At 32.4% G+C, this 22,278-nt stretch overlaps 2 protein-coding genes across 7 annotated transcripts in view; one reads left to right on the plus strand and one right to left on the minus strand.

The window, feature by feature from the left end:
- Positions 1 to 229: 229 nt before the first annotated feature.
- TAF1B (TATA box-binding protein-associated factor RNA polymerase I subunit B) lies at positions 230 to 15,412 on the plus strand. Of its 5 annotated transcripts, XM_088237565.1 has the most exons (6): positions 263 to 479; positions 4,030 to 4,248; positions 5,129 to 5,327; positions 8,305 to 8,387; positions 9,808 to 9,916; positions 13,352 to 15,412. In XM_088237565.1, the coding sequence occupies exons 3-5, from the start codon at positions 5,321 to 5,323 to the stop codon at positions 9,889 to 9,891; spliced, it is 174 nt and encodes a 57-aa protein (XP_088093691.1). In that variant the 5' UTR covers positions 263 to 479; positions 4,030 to 4,248; positions 5,129 to 5,320; the 3' UTR covers positions 9,892 to 9,916; positions 13,352 to 15,412. The 5 variants fall into 5 exon arrangements, with proteins under 5 accessions (XP_088093687.1, XP_088093688.1, XP_088093690.1 ...); XM_088237561.1 differs by lacking the exon at positions 8,305 to 8,387 and having other exon boundaries at positions 230 to 479; XM_088237564.1 differs by lacking the exon at positions 5,129 to 5,327 and having other exon boundaries at positions 242 to 479.
- The window catches only part of LOC148274144 (uncharacterized), a 33,932-nt gene continuing 25,258 nt past the window's right edge, over positions 13,605 to 22,278 (minus strand). For both annotated transcript variants that reach the window (XM_088237560.1, XM_088237559.1), the window contains exons 19-20: positions 21,865 to 21,996; positions 13,605 to 20,228 (exon numbers count right to left, since the gene is read on the minus strand). In XM_088237560.1, coding sequence (XP_088093686.1) covers positions 20,070 to 20,228; positions 21,865 to 21,996 — 291 coding nt within the window. In that variant the 3' untranslated portion in view covers positions 13,605 to 20,069. The remainder of the gene's footprint in view (positions 20,229 to 21,864; positions 21,997 to 22,278) is intronic.

Here is a 22,278-nt window from a genome sequence, read left to right on the forward strand (position 1 = left end):
CACATGGCATGGCCCGTGCGTGGGAATGATTTTATCAGTTTTACGTTACAGCGCGTACACAATAAAAATACACTGCATAAATATTTTAATATGAGAAACAAAAAATAAACCCCAAAGAACAAATGAAAACTCAAACTAAGATATTGTTCTAGAGTTTCCTGTCTAAATAAAATATCTATAGTCTGTGGTCTAAAGCACAGACTAAAGATATGTCTAAAGATAACTACTTGTACTATTAATCAATTAATCTGTGAAGATAACCGTAGTCTGTGGATTAATCTGTGGTCTCGCAACTGTCATTCTGTCAGGCGTTAAATTTAAATATTATTTAAAGCTGTTATTTGATTGTAATAATGGCAAAAACAAATACAAGAAGATAAAATTTGTAATCAAGCGTATTATCAACTGAACGTGTTATTTTATTACATCCATATATATATCAACGGCCTCCAAAGTCCCACCAAGCCGGCCGTAAACACGTGAGTATGAAACATTTTTTTTAAATATTACTTATTCAGTGTTTACTGTGTTGTATTATAATTTTTGTGATGACGATGTATCAGCAAAAAATCTGTTTTCAAATTTGGTCAAAACATATCTATAAATACAGCTTAACCACTGCGAACTAACATAGATGACTTTGGGGTTATGTTTTTTAATTTTCTGTCATATGTATAATATTATGTTACATGTAATATCGTGACCGTAGCTAGTTCAAATGTGGCTTACATGGTCATCTCCATTCATGCGACGATCACCAAACAATTTTAATAAAAAAGTTCGTCAGATTTAGCATAATCGGTTCACAAAGCTGTTGATAGACATTTTGACACAATTTAATATATGTTTCAAATTCCTGTTATTTAATACACTACAATATATTTCATTTAAGCTTACTGAAAAATATCATTCCATCCCTTACTTTTTAAATATTGTTTTTATTTTTCAAAATGGCTGATGGTGATGACATTTATTTATTCATTAAAAATTACGCTCGTTTACATATTCGTGTACTCATTGAGGCTTTTTAGGCTGTGCCCGTGTTAAGCCATAATAATTAACAATAAAAAATACACCGTAGAATTAATAAAATTATAAAAACATGTTATGCAATAGAATAACAATCAAGAAAAACTAAGTATAAATGATAAAATTCAAAAGAAGATAACTTAAAAATATAATCAGAAATAAATATTAAAATATAAATTATACAAATTTAGTTATAAACAAAATCAAATATACTAGTATGAAAAAACACTAAAATAATACTGTACAAAATTCTGACTAAACACCAATCCCGACACATGCCTCTGAAACCTGGGTTATGACAAAGAATATTGAGGGAACCATTGCAGCTTTCCAAAGAAGAATCCTCAGAGTTATCTATGGCCCTGTGAGAGAAAACAACCATTGGCATTGTCGCTACAATAGGGAGCTATACAATATCTACCGAGCGTCAGATGTAATCAACTCCATCAAGGTGGGACGCTTGAGGTGGGCTGGCCATATAATTAGAATGGACAGCTAAAACCCCATAAAACGCCTAACTCTCTCTGCCACAAGGACAACGAAGACCAGGAAGGCCCAAAATGCGATGGATGGACTGCATCAGCGCAGATATGACAATGTTGGAAGTAAGGAACTGTAGAAAAGGGGCAGCAGACCGGCAAGAGTAGAGGAGACTCCTGAATTAAGCCAAGGCCCACCCAGGGCTGTCGAGCTTATGATGATGATGATAATCAAATATACAGAATAATAATGATATACATCACAAAAGATTTAATTCTAATTTGTAGATAGAAAATTGAATTATATTATTGTAGTGAAATAAGAAAGACTTCTAGAAAACCATAGTAGTTCATCAGAATCTGGTTTTATCATATTGTTTCCAATAGTATATCCCAATAATTGAACAGATTTGGTAGAGAATACACATTTTTCTTCATTCAATGCTTACGCGTTCACTGCGTTCAATATATCGCGAACAATGGCCTAATGCACGGTAATAAGTACTTACTAACAGTGACAGTTTTTTTACAGTGCTAAACTACAGACTATAAAACAGCAATTGTAGACACGCTGTAGAATATTTGGTTGGGAACCCTGAAAGCACCTACATGACACGCCTCCCGTGACCGATGCGGGAATACAATGTTTGCACGGACACGGGAGTCGTGTCCGAAGCACCAAACATGTTAACTTAAATTTCTTTGTCATAGACATAAGTTTCTCTAAATTAGAGTCATGCTCAATTTGAGTTTTTCCACATACTGTTATATCATCCAAATATGGAAGTGTGTCCTCCAAGCATTTATCTCGAATTATTTTGTCAATTATTTGTTGAAAACACAACACACCATTTGTCATGTCCAAGGGAACACGCAGAAAGTGATAAAAGCTTCCCATCAGCCCCGAAAGCTGTATGTTTTTCAGATTCCTTGATAAGTACTTGATAATAAGTACTTTAAAGGTCAACAGTACTGTATATTTTCTATTTAGAAACTCGTGAATTCCTTAAATTTTAGGGAGAGGGTAAGCATCAAGCAAGGTAAATTTGTTTTATTGTCTAAGAGTAATCGGCAACTATTCTGGGCTTATGATTTGCTCCTTTTACAACAAATGCAAGGTGAATTATTTGGCCCAATTACACCTTCTTCAAGTAGTTTACTTATCTCAGTTGCAATGAATATTTTGTCTTTCTCTGTCTGATATCTTGATTTTGTAGTCACTGGTCTACAGTCAGAAGTTAAGTTAAAAAATAAAGATACAGGAGGTACTTGATCAATTGCCAATCCGAGATCTTGGAATCACATTTGACTCACGTTTAACTTTTTCCAATCATTTCAACATTGTTAAAGAGAAATCTTTACAAATGCTGGGCTTCAAACACAGAATATCCAAGCCATTTAAAAATGCAGCATCAATAATTTGTTTGTATAATTCTCTTGTACGTAGCAAGTTGGAATTTGGAAGTATTGTTTGGTCACCTCATTATGTGATTTATAAAAATATAATTGAAACTGTACAGAAAAAATTTCTTCGTTCTTTGTCGTTTAAGTGTAACATGGGCAGAATACTTCAATGTTATGAAGAGCGCTTGGAGTATTTTAAAATTGAAAAGTTAGAAACTAGGAGACAAATTATAGATATGATGTACTTGTATAATATAATTCACAATAATGTTGATTCAGTGTTTTGTGTTCAAAATGTGTCATTGTACGTTCCAATTTTTACAAACAATATGGCACATTTTAACCCTCTTGCAAGTATGTTAAGACTCAACAAAATGGAAAAAAAAGTTAACATTGACATTTATCATGATAGAGCAAATGATTATAAAAAAAACATTACTGTGTATCTGAAATCAAATGCCTAATCCTTATTTTTTGTGTATGTAAATTAATTTTAGTCTATTTTATCATATCTTATATGTTTTTAATTTCTCTTTTCTTTTCTTAAAAAAAAAATGTAGTTTCTTATGTTTAACTCAATTTTATTTCTTTAACTCAATTTAATTTCTTTAACTCAATTTAATTTCTTTAACTCAATCTTTATTCTTATCTTTCACTAAACTTAATATTTATTATTACTTAAATTGATTTTACACTCTTATTTTATATAATTTATGAAATATGGTGGAGTTCTATAATTGAGAATATATATAAAGAACGTTAGTTATGCTTACTTAAAAATATATGAATTTTATGTATTTTTGTTGAACTTCCAAATAAATTAAAAAAAAAAAAAAAAACTAATTTTAAGGGAAAGTTTCGTAAATATACAGTTGCATGGAAGTTGAAACTTGTTATCTTCTGCTTGATTTTGCCCAGAAAATTTGAAAATGTCTGTTTCCAATGTTTTCATTTTGATTCAGCACTGGCACATGTAGGAGGATCCACATCATTTTTTTTCTTTTCACGGCGCAATATACTATCCCTAAGGAACATAAAAACTTACATTTTAAGTCAATTTAGATTTCTACGTTCATTTTACAAAACCAAAATAATGCATCGTGTTTCTTTTCCGCAGCTGCAACGATGGAGGAAGGTGAGTTTGTTGACGTACAGGAGAGTTGCCCAGTGTGTGGGCTCAGCAAAGCCGTGGTCAGGGCTGGCTATCTGTATTGCGCTGAGTGCGGAACAAGAACTGCCGAGTCACGCCCCATTATGGAGTTCTCCCAGGAAAACTTTACCGGAATCAAGATGCAGACTAAAAAGTTGACTAAAGAAAAAACAGATAAAGAAAAGTGTAAGTTCATAAATAAATATTTTAACATTCTGTATAATAAATAAATGTTTTGTTTTGTAATTTGGAGTTTGCATCCGTTGTGTGGAGCCCACAATACATAACAAACATAGAAAGGATTGAAAATGTTCAACGAAAATTTTTTAAATACCTAGATTATAAAAACAATAAAACGCTTTGTACTTACAGCCAATCTGCCAAACAAAATGGATTTTTTACCCTTGAAAATAGACGCACTGTATCTGAATTATGCTATTTACATAAATTATTAAATAATAAAGTAGACTCTTTTAACCTACTCACCAAAATTAATCTTAATGTCCCCTTTCGCGTGACAAGAAATAAGTATTTATTCCATCTGCCAGTCAGTAGCACTAACTATGCACAACACTCTTTCCTGTATTGTTCTTGCTCTAACTATAATGTTTTTTTTCATCTATTGATATATTTTGCATACCCCTTAATTTATTTAAAAATAAATTAAGACTTGTTATTTCTGGCTGCGATACGATCCCACTTACTATTTAATGATGCACACTCCTGAACACTTACTCCCACACTAATACACATAAACACACATCTACACTTACTCTCATACAAATACACATAAACACATCCTTTTGTTGTAACACAATTTAATAATATGTATGATTTTTATTTAGAAACTTTGCTGGTCTGTCTTTAAGCTGTATTTTTTTTCAATGTTATTATATCATTGTCGACTGTTTGTTTCTTTAAAATAAATAAATAAATGTAAATCATTCAGATGCGTGTGTTTACTTGGTTCACCGACAGGCACTAACACTTCAACATAGGTATATTAAACATTCTAACCCACTCTTTGTCAATATTTTAAAAACAATATACTGGTTTTTTTTTATAGTTTCTAACATGTGGAGTACATGGCATGCTCATAACATGATCCTAATAGGTCTAGTAGAAGAGATAAACATGTGTGGAGCACGTGCTGGGCTTGCGAGTATCGTATTAAGATTATGGAGTCGCTGGCTTCGCTATAATAAAGTAGCTTTCTTTTCTAAAGTTACTATGGCACCTAAGGTGACAATGGGATTCAATGCCAGGTATGTTTTGGAGTCCAGCACAAGTGATATACTGTGAAATGTTTAACTCTTGTATGTCACATAATAGAAATACAAGACTTGATATATCTCAAAGTCTTATATGTTTATAGTTTTTATAAATACAGTAAAACCTCGCTTTTACGTTCCCTGATTTTATATTATTTATTTATTTACTATCATTATATTACATACACAAAATTATAATTTATGTAAAGTTGCTTTGACTGTCTAACTAGGGTTATTTACCCCGTTCTAAGGGCCGGTTGCATCAAAGTTGGTATAAATTTAGTTTAAAGTTAAATATTTAAACTTAGTTAAGGCTCAAAATCTGGTAACTGAAAAATTCCGTTGCATCAACATTATTTTAGTTAAGTTAAAGTTAAGAATGTTGCCACTGTAAAGGTTCAAGTCTCACCCTAAAAATTGTTGGGATTTTTACGCAAGCACATACTTGTTTATTTACATGTAGCAATACACATGCCCCGCGACGCGTCTTTGGCCACAAACGTTTAAATTTCGTTCCAATTTTCAGTGTGTGCAAAAGGGCGAAGCAACACTGCGCATTCGGAGAAGAAAAGAACAAAATGGACATCGTCCTTTTTGAACTAGATAAAAAATTAAAAGAGCAAAAGCTAAAACAAAATGAGGAACTTTTTACTCTAGAATTAGAGCAAAAAAGGTAATTTTTCAGGCAACTATGGCAGCCTTAAATGCCCAGAAAGAGTTAGCTGAGCTCAATCTAGCTCTATTTAAAAATAAATAAACAGCATTTCAATACAGTGATGATTTAGATTTATTTTACACCACGCCGCTGATGATCAAGTCCCGTGTTTTGAAAAATAATTAACAATTAAAAATTCAAATAATTATTAGTTCATCACTTTTTTGACATTCGAAATCTTGCGATAAAGTCGGACTCTTCCCACAAAAAAATGGTCCGTTTGTGGTTTGAACAGTTTTTGTTTTCGGTTTAGAATACATGATAAATTCGTCATCGGAAGACGAAAAATCAGATAAAATGGACATTTTGTGCAACTTTTCTCAGATCGATCAATAGATTTCAACACTCACGACGCTTTTTTGACAGATGGCAGATCGCATTTAACTTTAAACGGTCCCCTGGCAGCCGGTCAAATAAAAGTAACTTTTTTGTTAATATTTAGTTCACTTTTTTTGATGCAATGCATTTTGACATAAAAGTAACTTTTATTTGACTTTAGCCCTGACTTTAACTTAACTTTTGTCGATGCAACCGGCCCTAAGATAGTAAAAAAAATATAAAAAAGAGTAATCAATTTATAGAAACAGTTATAAAGATACAGGACAAAGTGAAAAACAAAGTAATAAATGGAGTAAAAACATGGTAAAAAATGTAGTAAAAACATAGTAAAATGTAATAAAAACATAGTAAAATTGTAGTTAAAACATAGTAAAAATGTAGTAAAAACATAATAAGAATGTAGGAAAAACATAGTAAAAATGTAGTAAAAAAACGTAGCAAAAAAAATAAATAAAAACAAAGTAATAAATGCAGTGAAAACATAGTAAAAACCATTAAAATATATAAATATGTCTATAAAAATATTTTGAAACTCAGTAAAATGCGAAATAAAAACAGAATACATAGTAAGAAACATATTTAAAGTCATAATAAAAAAAAGAATGTATGTTGTCTTGAAAAAGCATATTTAAAGAAAGAAAAAAAAACTTAGCAAAATACCGAGTAGAAAGAGAAAAAAAAACAACATATTAAAAAATAAAGTAAAAGATGTAATAAAAATATAAAAGAAAAAATACATAGTTAAAACAAATCAAAAAGTCATGTTATAAACATAATGTGAATAGGAGATAGTTTAAACAGTTATCATAAAAGTGTAAAACAGTTTTGCCGCGATGCTGACAGTTGAAATTTTGTAGTGCCATACTTAAAAAAGTGATACCATATAAATAAAATTTCCCAATATTTAGGGAAAAAATCGTTGTATGCATCTTATGCAAATTCAAAATTTTATTTTCGTGTTTTTAAGGTTAAGTACCTAGTTACAATTATTTAAACATGTATTTTTTTTTTATTCATAATAAATAACACATTGTAATATTGCTTGAAAAAATACAAAATATTATTAATGAAATTATTGGTAAATATGAATAATCCCCAATCATGACAGTTCTCACAATTTTTCTGTAGCATATTTAGTATAGTCTTGTACAATAATTATATTTTAATTAAATTTCATATTTTCCATACACTTTTCATTTCCTCACTTTAAAGTTTTCCTCAGTTTTACACTTTTTTTGTTGCTCCCTTGAAAAACGTAAAACAGGGGTTTTACTGCATATTGTATGCCATTATTTTTTTGCCTTTGTTTATCTTTGCTTCATAGTTTTATGTTCTTTTCGTTCGTGTATCCACAAGGACCACCAGACTCCGACACATGTTCCAGTGTGAGTACAATACGACAAACTTCACCCACCATTCTCCTCTTCCCTGGTGAGCATCCACAAAACAGCTAATAATTATGCTGAGCTGTTTGACTTGCTCCACACCACTTCTGCTGCTATTAAATTAGCTATCCTTTCCATTGAACGGCCCTCCCCCCAATTCTCCTTTTTTTTAATTTCTATTTATCTTTACAATTTTTTTCTGCTTTTCAGTTTAATCAGATAAAAAAATTTAGTATACAGTATAGCTACCAAATACAATTTTCCCATTATTTTCTTTTTGTTTTATTCTATTTTATGTCAATTTATATAATGCTTTATGTTCTTCGTAACTAAATATTATAATATTGTCTGGGTGTTTATAAATAAATAAATATGTTTCTTCATGCAAGTGTTGTAGTTGGCTTAGGCCGTATATACAGATGATCAGTATGAGCGAGAAGACATATTGGCACATTAAAATATTTTTTTAGAGCGACTAAATTCTTAAAAAATAAAATATTTAAAAAAAACAAATGGTTGCTTACTTCTGCAGGGGAAAAACGAGGCGGGGAGAGAGGGAAGTCTGATACACCGTCAACTGCGCGATCGCGCCCCCCTCGCTTCACCACTGCAGAGGTAATCAACGATTTGTTTTTTAAATATTTTATTTTTTAAATTTTCTTTGTTCTAAATATTTTTTTTAAATATGCTTATATGTCTTCTTGCCCATACTGATGAAGAAAACCCTGTATAATAAATAAATAATTATTTTTTTTTAATTACGTGATGTCAGGTTTTGCTTAACAGGCCTAAATTTTATGATTCTTCTTCTTTCTTAGCCATCTCTCCACTGCGGCCTCTTCTGCTATTTTCCATTCTTTTCTATTGTGTGCTTTTCTCGACCAATCATTTTTTCCCGCTACTGGGATCACATCATCTACCCATCTTTTTTGGGGTCGCCCTACCGGTCTTTGTTTTTCCCACGGTATCCATTTTAAAACTCTGGGTTTCCATCTCTCGTTTCCCTGTCTCGCGACATGACCTGCCCATTGCCATTTTAATTTAGCGATACGGTCTGCTATGTCTGCGACTTTTGTCCGGCATCTGATTTCTTCATTTCTAGCCTAGTTCAATTCTTCTAGGTATCTCTGCTATTTAGTTTTCTTTCTCCAATTAAATTTAAAGTCCATATGCCTTGGAAACCGCGTTTGTTGTTGTTATTATTATTATTATTATTTTACTGAGTTAGATTCTGCCATGCAAGGTTCGATTCCTGCCATGGTTGGTTTGAAATATTGATTTAAAATGGTGTTTAACACTAGAATATTTCATAGTCCCTGGACTAGCACCTGAAGCGTAAGACTGATCATCTTTCCTTTGTGTGACAAAAATGATCAAGATACGCTGCGATCGGTGTACCAATGCATTGCCCAGAAGAAGGAATTAGATCTCTTCTGCGTGTAAAATAGAGCCAGTACCCCTGACAAATCTTTTCATCTCGATGGCTACTCTCGGATAAAAATCCTGAAAAAAGAAATTGAGTGGAGATAAGTGTAAAATATTGGTTTATAGGTGGTTCTACACTGCAATATTTCACTGTTCTCATACTTGCACTTAAAGTGTAAGACTGATAATCTTATATTCCATTTAACAAAAATGATCCAAATATGCCGCAATAAGTGTACCTATGCAGTGCCTTATGTACCACTGGATACAGCTACGGAACATCACTAAAATTCACATTGGAATTCTTATACCAACCTTAATGTACGAAAGTGAAGATAGAATTGGAAGTAGAAAAGTTGGCTGGACCTTGGAAACCAATATTTCAGATCCTCCCTTCCAGGAATCGAATCCGGGACCTCAAGCATGGTAGGCAAACGCGCCAACCACTTTACTACAAGGCGGACTTTTCTTCACTTTATTTCCCTTTTCAGGATTTCCGCCTGAGAGTTTCCATCGAGTCAAAAACAGTCGTCCTTTTCACGCACGGAACTGTATTCTATATGTGTCCAGACGCAGACGTAATCGCTACAAATATTTTTCAACATTTCAGAGATCTCCAGTTACTCTATGGAATGCGGAAAAAAAGGAAAAGAGTTGCAAAACCCACCGAAGAAGAGGGAGAATATATCGCTAATAGACGTAAGGCTATTAGAAGCAAAGTAAGTTTCTATCAAATCAACCTGTTTAAGAAATCTTTGGTTCAGCTATTATTAAAAAACTCTCACAAAACACAATATAATATTTGAAAATATGTATAGGGTCCGGGTGCTGACAATGGATCACCCTTTTTTTGGAGGGCTGTAATTTGGTAATGGTTCAGACGCGAAAGATAAAATTTGTTATCATTGTAGTTTAATTATCGTATTTTCGGACTGCATTGCATTGCAACAATATAAAGACTTACAATGGTTTTATAAAAAAAATGGGCAATAGTCTACTGTGTACTCTAGGTCGGGTACAGTGGGTCACAGATAAATCAATAGTGGTTCAACAACGTATTATAGACTTTAGTGAATACGTGGGTAGCATAAAAAAATCGGCAGTGTCACATAAAAATTACATCTGTTATTTTTCATTCCGATTTTAAGAAAAAACTTATAAATGGATGAAATAAACTACAAACTTACTACGATTGCAACTATTTCACCTCTTCCTATTGTTTTGATTACCAAATTACTCGAGCCGGCGTCAAGTTATAACTTGTTAATATTCAAACTGATAGTCACGGGCTATGCGACATCACTATGTTTTGTGTCATCAAATGAAATTACATAAAAGTATTATTATTGTACTAGACTATAGTAAATATACTGCAGAAAAAATGTACGAACTGTCATAATTGGGGATTATCTATATTTACCAATGATTTTATTAAAAACATTTTGTATTTTTTCAAGCACTACTACAATGTGTTATTTTTTATTGAATTAGAAAAGAATATGTTTAAATAATTTTATCTGGGTACTTAAACAACCTTAAAAACATTAAAATAAAAATTTGAATTTGCATAAAATGCATACAATGGTTTTTCCCTTTATATTGGGTTATTTTATTTATATGGTATCACTTCTTTTAGTATGGCACCACAGAATTTTAACTGTCATTTACTTCGCGGCAAAACTGTTTCACACTTTTATGACAACTGTTTAAACTATCATCTTTTTATATTATGTTTATATCTTCAAATAATATTTCTATTTTCAAATTTATAAACTTTCTGCATCGTAATTTATTGGTGTAAGGACTTTATTCTTCATGCGTCAATTGCATGTCACTATTGAGTAAAATTTCAAAATTAGACACTTAAACAAAATGATCAATTACACTGCACCTACTTTGAATTTAGTTTGAGACAATAATTTACACATTTTTTTATTTACCTCGATTTTATTCTCCGTTCACGCGGATCAATAGGAAACAACAATTAGCGTTAGTATTGCTTAATGATAATCGCTTAGAATTTGTAAGATTTGTATAAAGTTTATATTTGAAGCACTAACTTTGTGTTTATTCATCATAATAAAATAAATAAAACAACTTTGTTTTTAACCACTAATTTTTATTTTCCACCAGGGTAACTAATGAATTGATTTCCTTTTTAAAATATTTTTATCATGTTCACTAAATACTACACAGAGACCCAATAAATCAAGTCGTTTTTTCCTTACACCGGTGGTAATTTGATATCATTATTTTCGAAGTTAGACAGGAGAAGACTAAAAGAAATATTGTTTATTTGGTTATTAATTATTGTTTTCTTATTATAAATCGCTTTTTCAATTTCTAAGATTTCTAAGTTGCCTAATTTTAATATTTTATTTTCAACATGAAGTACTTTTAATCCAGTGTCTTTATTGAAGTTATGATTATTTTCTATCAGATGATTTGCAAATTCAGAAAAAATTCATTTGCTTTAAAACCGGTCGGTGCAAAATAAAAATTAGTGGTTAAAAACAAAGTTGTTTTATTTATTTTATTGTAAGATTTGCATCAGTTATCCTTGTTTGAATTTTTGATTTAGTGTGTTTCATCCTCGAAAAAAACTGTTCATATGTATGTGTGCTGTCAAAAAGACAAATGATTTTTCTTATTTTCTTCATCTTCCATAAGAATTATATGTGATGCGTCCGTGTCATCTCCATTATTTAATCTCTCCCTGAAACTATTAGTTTCTTTCTCTATTACTTTGCAGAGATGATATTGTTTTGACAAGTGCCGTAGCGCAGTTGGTTTTGTTGTTAGTTTATTTTTTCTTCAATATAGGTATAATTTATAAGCTTATTGAAAGTCAATATATAAATAAATAAACAAAACAACACAAAGAGATAGTCAGGTTTCAATAAATGACTACACATTCCAAAAATAATTAAATAAACCAACACAAATAAAATAATTCTTTTAGTTCCATATACTGCTATCTTCCATGTTCTCATTAAGTCCATAATAGGCCTTTTTTTGAAGTACGCTTTTTATGAAAATTGTTAAATTATTGTCCGTCATAATTAGGACATTGTCCGTCGTAATTAGGACATTGTCCGTCATAATTAGGACATTGTACAAGCAATGCGCTTACCTTACTCAGCTTCAATTTCGGGATTACCAATTTGTTTTTATTTCTAGTATTATGATAATGATTGTCGCTATTTTTTTGAAAGAGAGATATATTTTAGACAGCCAACTGTGAAACTGGCATTGCGGGTTCGATTCCCGCCATTTGCGAGAAAAAAGATGCGAGAAAGATTTTTTCTCAATTGGTCTGGGTGTTGTGGTCTATTTTTCATTACCTCCTTCCATATCCCCTCTATCCCACCTGTTGACAAGCCTCTAAATAGAGGCTTAGCCGGTTATTCCTTCAAAAAAAAGATTAGAAAATTGAGGGCCGGACAAAATAGCTCGGCGGGCCAATAGTTCCTTTATCCTTCTTCTTTCCTTCCCATCCCCTCTCCTCTCTTCATAGTATAGTTTTATTTTGTTAATCTTTGTTTTTAATTTTTATATAAAATTGTAAGTTTCAATATATCCATGTATTTGTAATTTTCTCAAACTGAACGGTTTGGGCAGGTAGGAAGAAATTGCCTTAAGGCAATATGCCTGCCCTTTTATGTATATATATATATATATATTGTATATAAAGTGTTAAATAAAATAAATAGTTGCCCATATATGTTCTAGTGTAAGAAACACCTTTTAAAATAAATATTTAAGTCGACCATGCCGCGAATTTAACCTGAAGCCTCTTTCATGGTAGGAAAATGCCCTGACTACTGTACCACGAGGCAGACAATACCCGAATACTCGAAGGTATTTGTCAGTCATAAAGCCCGTTGAATTTTTTAACGTCCACAGTGGAAGCAATCCTCATATTTCATAGAACAAGGAAAATTAGCAATTTAAAAAATCTGAATCTCTAAAATATTATAGTGATACCTAATAAAAAAAAACAATTCTAACGAACATGTACTCTATTTTTATAATTTTTGCATTGTGCGCATTCCATTGCATGTATTCATTTAAGAGTTAAATTTGTTTATTAAAGTTTAATGGCATTATGATATGTTGTATATTTCTTAATTTATGTCTTACTTTTATTCCAGAAGGCTTATCTCAAACAGCAACACGACGAATACTTGAACACACAGACATCTACAGTGCCCCTTGCTTCGCAGACTTTAGAGAATATTAAAATTCAAGAAGGTGAAAAGCCAACTACCATAGAGTTTAACACGGCAACAAAAAATATCTTGAAAAAGCGTCTCACTGCCGAAGAGTTTGAAAAACATACAAAAGAAGGTTTTTGCAGCAGCCATTGTAAATGTTTTAATAAAATCAAAGTTAAAAGTCACAATAGGAAAAATGTGACGTCAATTTTCAACCTCTACGTCTTTGTTTTTTTGGGTTTACGAATCAACAACGATGAAATTCAGCTCGGAGACATGTTAAGGTGGTGTCGCGAAGGACATTTGACTTTCGGAACTTATAAACATTTCTTCCCCGAAGATATGCACTTGAATCCCTCGGATAGACTTCGCTTAAGCTCTACGCCATTTTCTCATAGATCTATATTAAAAACAGCACACAGCTTTTGCAAGGTTCTGAAACTAAAAGGAATCAAAAGTCCTGACATTCAAGGGCTGATTAAACGCTTTATTGAAGAGTTACAGCTTCCCCGAGAGTTGTATGGGTTTATAATAAAAATAGTGATGTTTTCAACTAAGTTAGACAATTACTACGCCCACGAGTGTACAGATTTTCCTAACTACGAGGCTGTTGCACTTTCTTACATTATTATCGCTTTTAAAATGCTCTTCGGTTTAGACGGAGTGTCAGAAAATAATATCTCTTCCAGTGTCGAACGGATTAACGATATATTGAGTCTTAATCGTACTCTTAAATCGAGTTCGGTCGAAGTTAATTTCAGGAGATTATTCGTTTGGCGAGACTGGATAAAATATATAGAGTACCGTAAAGTTAGTTTAAGACAGTGTCACTATCCGACTAGAATGAAATTAGACCCGAGTGATTCGGACAAACCTGATTTATTCTTACATCATCGAAATAAAACGCAAAAAACTCCAACCGACGGTGTTGTAAAAGATCCCAAGAGTTCAATCATCAAATCCCTTTTGCAAAATGTTGAAGATAATTCCGATTTTGTCGAGATGCAGTTCCCATGTTTCACTTGCACATTAACACCCAATTTGTCTTACATTGAAGAGCTCTTAAACTGGCAATATTTAGATACTCCGTATTCCGATTTAATAGTCAATAGAGATATTCTGGAAGAAGACTTTTCGCAGTATAACTTGTCTTTTCTCATAAACCCAAAACCTCTTCAAAAGATGCTCAAATCAAATGGCTATCAACTTTACATACATCATTTTAATTCTAATGTCGACTTGACGGTAGATGGGAAATTAAAAATATATTCGATGCGAGAAAAGAAAGACAATTTCAAACAGGATCTCAAAAAAAAAGTTGAAATAATCGACTGTGATGTGCCAAAATGGGATTGCGAGATGAAGACTGTTCAAATGTCAAATGTTTTCAAGTCTATGAACTTCAAAGGTGACAAATTAGAAGTAAATACCATCACTTTGAAAGATTTGAAAAGGGGATGCAATGCGGGACCCAAATTGAATAAGGACGCCGGGTTCAAAAGAAAAAAAAGCAACTACACATCGCTAGATCTCCACTCTTGCTACGAAAAGTACTGGATAAGGCATTATCCGAGTTTCGTCAGCAAGTTCAATATTGAATCCTTTGATAACAGACTCGACACAGATTTTCCCGCTAGTTTCTCTTGGCTGCTGAGAGAATGCGCTTCGATAGCAGAAATCACCACTTTAGATTTGTATAGAGAATTGTGTTGTGTCGAAAAATTAGTCATGAAAAAAATCAATATGAAAAACGAACAGAAGGTAAGAGAAAAAGAAAAATTAAAACAGTCAGTGAATCTAAGTAAAATATCAGAATTAGATGCTTCTTTACTTAGTGTAACTGAGTGAACATTGTGATAAGTTTTGCCTCTTACCAAATAATTTATAATGAAACAAAAAAAGGCATCATGATTTATTTATCGGTGGTGCGCCGCCAATATCTGTTGAGTAACATTGTTCAAATTATGGAGGAGGTTTATAAAACAATGTACCTTCTGATGACAGTGTTTTTTTAAAAACAACAACAACAAATCATCACGCCGTTTCCCCGTAAGGGTAGGCAGAGAGGATAGAACGCCACAACACTATCTTTGCATACATATCTCGCTTCCTCTACATTCATACATCTTCTCATGCACGCACGCCGATTATTCCGGCTTTTGACATGTCCGTCTTTAAGTATTTGTTGGATTTGGTCATGCCATGTCTTTCTCGGTCTTCCTCCATCCATCAACATTCGCATTGTAAATATTCTTAGCCGTTCTTTCGCTGTCCATTTGTTCTACATGTCCAAACCAGCGCAGAGCTCCTTTCTTGATTTTGTTGATAATGCTTGTCTCAGCCTTACATAATGTACGGATCTCAACATTTGTGCATCTATCGTACATAGTTTTACCACACATTCGCCTGAGAGGTCGCATTTTGACAGCATTCAGCCTACTTTCATCCCTGTTTTTCCAAGTCCATACATCAGGGACGGGATCAGGACTCCGTTGTGAACTGCCAATTTTGCCTCTTGTGACAAACATTTATTTGCCAAGGTCTATATAAGTGCACCGTTTACTCTGTTCCCGGCACTCACCCTCCTTTCAATATCTTTCTCAGTCATTCCATCCCTAGTGAACATACTTCCCAGATACACAAATTCCTCTACTTGTTTCAGTATAACTCCATTCACAGTGATTTCACATTTAGTCATACTTTCATTTCTTTCAAAAACCATCACATTCGATTTATCGACATTCATCAGCAAATCGCTTCTCTTGCATACATCGTAGACCTTTGTTACCAAGAATTGCAGTTCCTCTTTCTAACTTTTCTATTTATTTATTTATTAACGGACATTTTCCATTTATACAATTGATAGGGTTTAAATATTACTATAAAAGAATAGTTAAAAATATTTTTAAAAAAAGAAAAGAAGCATTGACAAGCATAAGGGACATCAAGACAAGATCTGGACTATTTATTTAGTACTTGTTAGATGACAAAAAGGAAAAATATGTAATTTTATTTTGAACACATATTTAAGTTTATTTTATTGAAACAAAGTGATGTAATCTTGATGAGAAATTAATGATACTTTTAAAATAGAAAAATCACTTAACAGATATTGCTTTATTATGTTAGCTCATAACATCCTAAGAACTACATTGATCAAGTAAATAACTTTATATCGCGTATCAACATTTATCAATAATATGATACATATTAAATTAATGTATAGTCACATATATAGGCACATGTTTATATGGTCATCACTGGAAGCTCTATCATCCCCATTTTTCCTCAACCCCGAGAAAAATATCATTCTATTCAGCAGACTGGAATAACTTGCCAAAACATGGTCATCTCTTCTACTAGATTAACCAATTTTAAAAATCGCATGGATGATATTTAAGATTCTTTTTTGGGACGACACTGGCCGAGAGACCCAAATACAGCGCAGAACATTCAGGAAGAGAAAAATTACATGTTATTTTTTGTAATCTCTCTGGGAATCGAACCCTCCGTACGTGAGTCGGATATAACACTACGGGGGCCATGAAAGCAGATATAAGTTCACCCAGGGGCTGCTTGCCTAAAATAGTTTTCTTTTTATTATTTGCTCTGTAATATTTTGTTGTTAATTAATAAAATACGAATGCACACATATTTTTAAAAAATAATTTGGACATACTGCCAGCTCTTTATTTCAACTGAAATAAGTCAATAATTATTCGGCTACACCAATTTTGAATTCTACACTACAATTCCAATCTCAATCATCTGCAATTCCATTCTCTTTGTTTTGCCATAGGATTCATCATAGCCTCTCCCTGCTAATGTCAATCAATTATACTTATACAATTCCAATTTACAATTAAGCACAGAAAAACATAAATACTCCACCCGTGATATCACGAGTTCTTGTCGGTGAGTTCTGCTGATTGGTGGGTTGGCTTCCCGGAAACTGAACAACACTATCATTCTTTTTATCGAAAGAACTTTTAACGAAGTTCAAATAAGTTTTTTTTTCATACATTTTTAGAAAACTTGGCTGTACAATTAAATGTTCTAATTTTTACTGGGTGCAAGAAAACATTTTTTGAATTTCCTCATTGCTTTACATTATACGTATGACGATTTACACACGAGTCAGGGCGGCCTTTGCAACTCAGTCATTTTGTAGATTTTTAAAAATGATATACTCAAATCTTCCTTTTATATTCCCCTAGAGCAGATTTTGTACTGTTTTTGACTCTTTCTCTTTTATGCCATAAAAATCGTTCTATCACATAACGAGAATCTCTCGCAGACGCAAAAATATACATATTCTCGAGTAATATTTAACATTAGAGGTAATGAAATAGTAGATGAACTGGCAAAAGCGACGTCAATATATGGCTCTTGTCCTCTCGACTATCGTGAGTGTATTTCTGACATGTCCCCTCGAATTCAGAAAGTGGCAAAAAGTCGATGGAATGCCCAGTGAGAATTGGCTTCCAAATGTAAGGGAGTATTCTATAAAGTATTTAAGAGAGAATTCCAAACTCTCCTTGGTTCCGTTCAACAAACCCATTTAAGAGATTGTTCTCTAACATTAGTAGGTTACAAATTGTGTAAATTAATGTTGCGAATGTGTTTTGGAGCACAAGACTCCAGATCAAATATTCTTTGGCTGTCCAACAAGAGACAAATGTACAATATACTCCTCCTTAAAAACATACCCTTACTCTATCAACATATCATCTCTCCTCTTCATCGTCGATCCTGAAGTCATCCACCATATAGGAAAATTCTTGTCAGAAAATTAGGTAAACATTTAGGTTTTTTTTGGCTTCTTTCATTTTTACACAATCATACAACTAATGCTATGTTCATTATATTTTTAAAACCCTTGACAGAAATCATCCTTTTTAGGAAAGGAATGCCTAAAAAAAATGTAATATGAATGTTCCTGAGACAGTTACATCCATAACTGAGGGTATCGGAAGCAAACTTAGGAATCTCCATTGAAGGAGTTACTGAGATATTTGCCAAAAACTAAAAAAAAAATTGTGTGATTTCTAATTATGCTTCACTAACTCAATGGAGAATAAGTTTGCCGTATCAAGTAGCATAATTGAAATCTGTTTTTGCAAGATTTAGAGATGGTTTTGAATTACGCTATTATTCAGGTAGGTAGGTTTTTATGTATAGTTGATTTTGGCATCAATAACTAATTTTCTGTTTTTGGTGGAGATTTTTAAGTTTTCTTCTAATATCCTCAATTCTGAAATTTGTCCCCCAATTCATTTGGGAGGTTTTTAATTAAAGTAAATAAACATTTTTTTTTTTCTATAAAGGTTTAATTAATTGATTACATAAAAAAAACATTAGTATGTACAGGAAGTTCATTATTTTATTTTTTAAATTATGGCACAATAATTGGTGTAGTAATTATAAAGATTATTTCTACAGAAATGGATCATTGTCTGGGAGCGATTACAATCAGAAGATATGCTATGTACCGATGTAGTTAAAAATTATTTCTACTGTGCGATTACTAATATATGGTAATGGCCCTGTATCTTCAAATTTTGACAGACAATATTGGGTGTTGACATAAGTTGAGTGTTTTTTTTCGAATGAAGAGAAAAAGAGGACACAACAAAAAAATTGAAAGTAAATTAGTCAATAATGTATTCTCCTTCATAATTTTACGAAAAATTTGCCATTAAATTTACAACAAATTAGTCAATAATTTGTAGCGTCTTCGCTGTACACTGTGCAAGTATCGCGAGCAGCATTGGCAGCTTTATTCCCCCGATTGAACGCAAACAGAAGGTGTCAAAATTGCCCACTATCATCTACTTGACATTCTATTTTGAAAGCTCGCAATCAAATAAAATAATATATTTAACGTAAAAAAGCAAACACAATATTTTCTAGAGCAGAAAATTTTGTTTCGAATGACATATACTTTTTAAGTCGGCCTTGTGGTGTAATGGTCAGCGCATTTGCCTACCATGCAAGAGGTCTCTGGTTCGATTCCCGACAGGGTTAATGTGAAATATTTGTTTAATAAGGTTGTTTTCACACTGAAATATTTCATAGTCCCTGGACTGGTACTTGAAGCGAAAGACTTATCATCTTATCTTCACGTAACAAAAATGATCAAGATATGCCACGATTGGTGCAACAATGGAGTGCCCTAAGCACCATTAGGTGCGGATAGGGAATGATGATGATGATGACTTTTTAAAAAACTTTTGGTGCTCATTTTTAAATTTAAAAAAATGGACACAACTAACGTTAACACCCAATAGAATCAGAGCTTTAGATGACTGTTCGAAAATCCTGAAAAAGTAAATCAAGCAGAGGTATGTAACATGGTGGTTTGTGCATTCGCCTATCATGCTCGAGGACTGGCACCTGACACTAAAAATTGGAGTACCAATGCAGTTCCCTATGCACCACTGGGTCATCTATGACCATCTTGACAAGTGCCTATAGAGAAAGTGTTTGTAATTGCCCCTTAAAGTGATCATACAAACTGCGTGACATTCACAATTCTACCCATGATTGAATATTTGTAATGTCGAACAGTCGTAAGTCCACGGCTACCTGTAGCATGATTATCGTAGTCAAGGGATAAATTGATTATATGACCATTTTGATAATATTTTAACCATCAGTTCATAGAATTGTTGGAACTATTTGTCGAGGCTCCTTTGTTCCCCATAAGACCTGCAATAATCTCCTGTATGCGATTCATCTCTTCGAGTTGCGAAGTAAGTTGGGTGAGTCTCTTTTCCCGTTCTAAGAGAGTCTTCTCCATAGTTTTGATAGTCTGAAATATAAGAAAAATAAATATAGTAATGGATTTGGTGCGGCTGCCAGGTTAAAAAAGGTGTGGGTTTTATTCTTAGTAAAAGGGAGAGGTGACCAATATTTGAGGGTGTTAGAAGCAAATTTAGAAATCTCCACCAAAAATGGAAAGTTCTTTATTGATGCCAAAATAAATTGTACATAAAAACCTACCTACCTCTAACACGTTTCAATAATACTACTTGACACTGCAAACTTAGCATTCTCCATTGTGTTAGTGAAGCATAATTAGAAATCCCACAATTTCAAAAAAAGTTTTTAGCAAATATCTCAGTAACTCCTTCAATGGAGATTTCTAAGTTTGCTTTTAATACCCTCATTCTGTCTTAAAAATAGGCAGATAAAATGGAAGGATGCTGTGATACTCTACTCGTGATTCCCAAAGTGGCTCGCAAAGAGTCCATGTGAGTGAAAAAAAAATGGAGGTGCATGAGATGTAAATGGGAGTCCGAGAGTGGATCCCGATGCAATCTTGATCCCGGCAGGCCATCACCAGAAATTTGACTTCTTCTAAATGTAATAATCCACCTAACACAGATATTTAGTACCTTTTACGTCATGCATTCATTTTTCAGTGTATTTATTTTACGTAAAAAAAGTTACCAGATTTGCATATTTTGCCATTTATTTTTTTCTTGTGTATCTATAAAACTGAATTATTTTAAGAATTTTATTTAAAGAATTTTTATTTTAAAAAATTCCGCTACAGATCCTATCGAAACGAGTAGTTCTGTGTTCAAAAACACATTTAAAGTTGATTCTTTTGTAAGAAAAAAAAAAAACAATAAAACCGATAAAATCGGCACGTGGTCTACAGGACAAAAAAGTTTGGGGACCTCTGATGACGAGAAAACGGCACTCAAAGTTTTGATTGCATTTTTTGTACATCTCTAAAAGAAACTACAAACCTGAACATTATGAAACTTTTAAAGGAAAAATAATATTTTTGAAATTAAAAAAAAATAGACTGCTCTTGCCCAGTTTCCATGCATACTTCTGTTACATTTAGTACAGTAGAGCTCCGTTTATCGAGAAGTCCAGTCATCCAGATTGCCAAATATCCAGATCGTTATCGGGAAATAAAAAATAAGAAAGTTTTTAACTCAGCTGGACATGTTTAAATTTTTAATGTGATTCCAATTCGCTGTATTATTTCAAAAGCAACAAAATCTGGCACTTGTTGATCTTGATAATTTGATTTTTACTGTAATAGTATGGCAAGTTTGAAAATATATGTTCCAAAGCTATATATGAGCATATATTTATAATGATAAGAAATTACTAAAATAAAATCGCAACTAGAGTGTAAAACCGTAGCATGTATGACCAAATACTATAGTTTAGAGATATGACAATTTCACTTTGCTTAAAAAAACTGGTTTTTTAAACTTGTATTTTTTATGCGTTAATGTTTTAATTTAAACTAACTTCCCTTTTACACTTACTTACAAGCTTATGACGAATGTGATTATTTTGAATTTAAACATCAAAAATGAGAAATTTGCACTCACGGTGCAAACCATAAAACATTTTTTTTTAATATAAAAAAATTGAAAAAAGAAAACAAAAATAAAAGAAAAATGCATATATATTGTTACCTGTTGAGCTTGATTGAGGTCACTTTTCATGCTAGCGCCGTATGCTGTAGTTTCCTCCAATTTCTTATCCCTCTGTTTCACTCTCTCTTCAAACTTGACCAATACTCCGGCCAGCTCATTATTCTTTGCGGTCTGAGAGAAGATTACAAAAATATGTGAGAATCAACTTTTTTTATATATATTAACATCTTTTCAACAATTTGTTTGAATGTTAATGTTTTCTGTAGATATTTCAATATAAAATTTGATATTTAATCATTTTGATATAAAATATCAATGAAAATTCATGGATTAGTTTTACTAATTTATTAATTGACTGAGTGCTTTTGCCAACATTTAAACATATATATTTCTTCAATTCTTTTATCTGTTGATGTTTGTGAAGTTAAAGAGCTGAAACCTTTAAATAAATAT

This window comes from Micrasema longulum, unplaced genomic scaffold, assembly GCF_059751315.1.
Source record: "Micrasema longulum isolate JH-2025_06_02 unplaced genomic scaffold, ASM5975131v1 h1tg001739l, whole genome shotgun sequence".
Lineage (NCBI taxonomy): Eukaryota > Metazoa > Arthropoda > Insecta > Trichoptera > Brachycentridae > Micrasema > Micrasema longulum.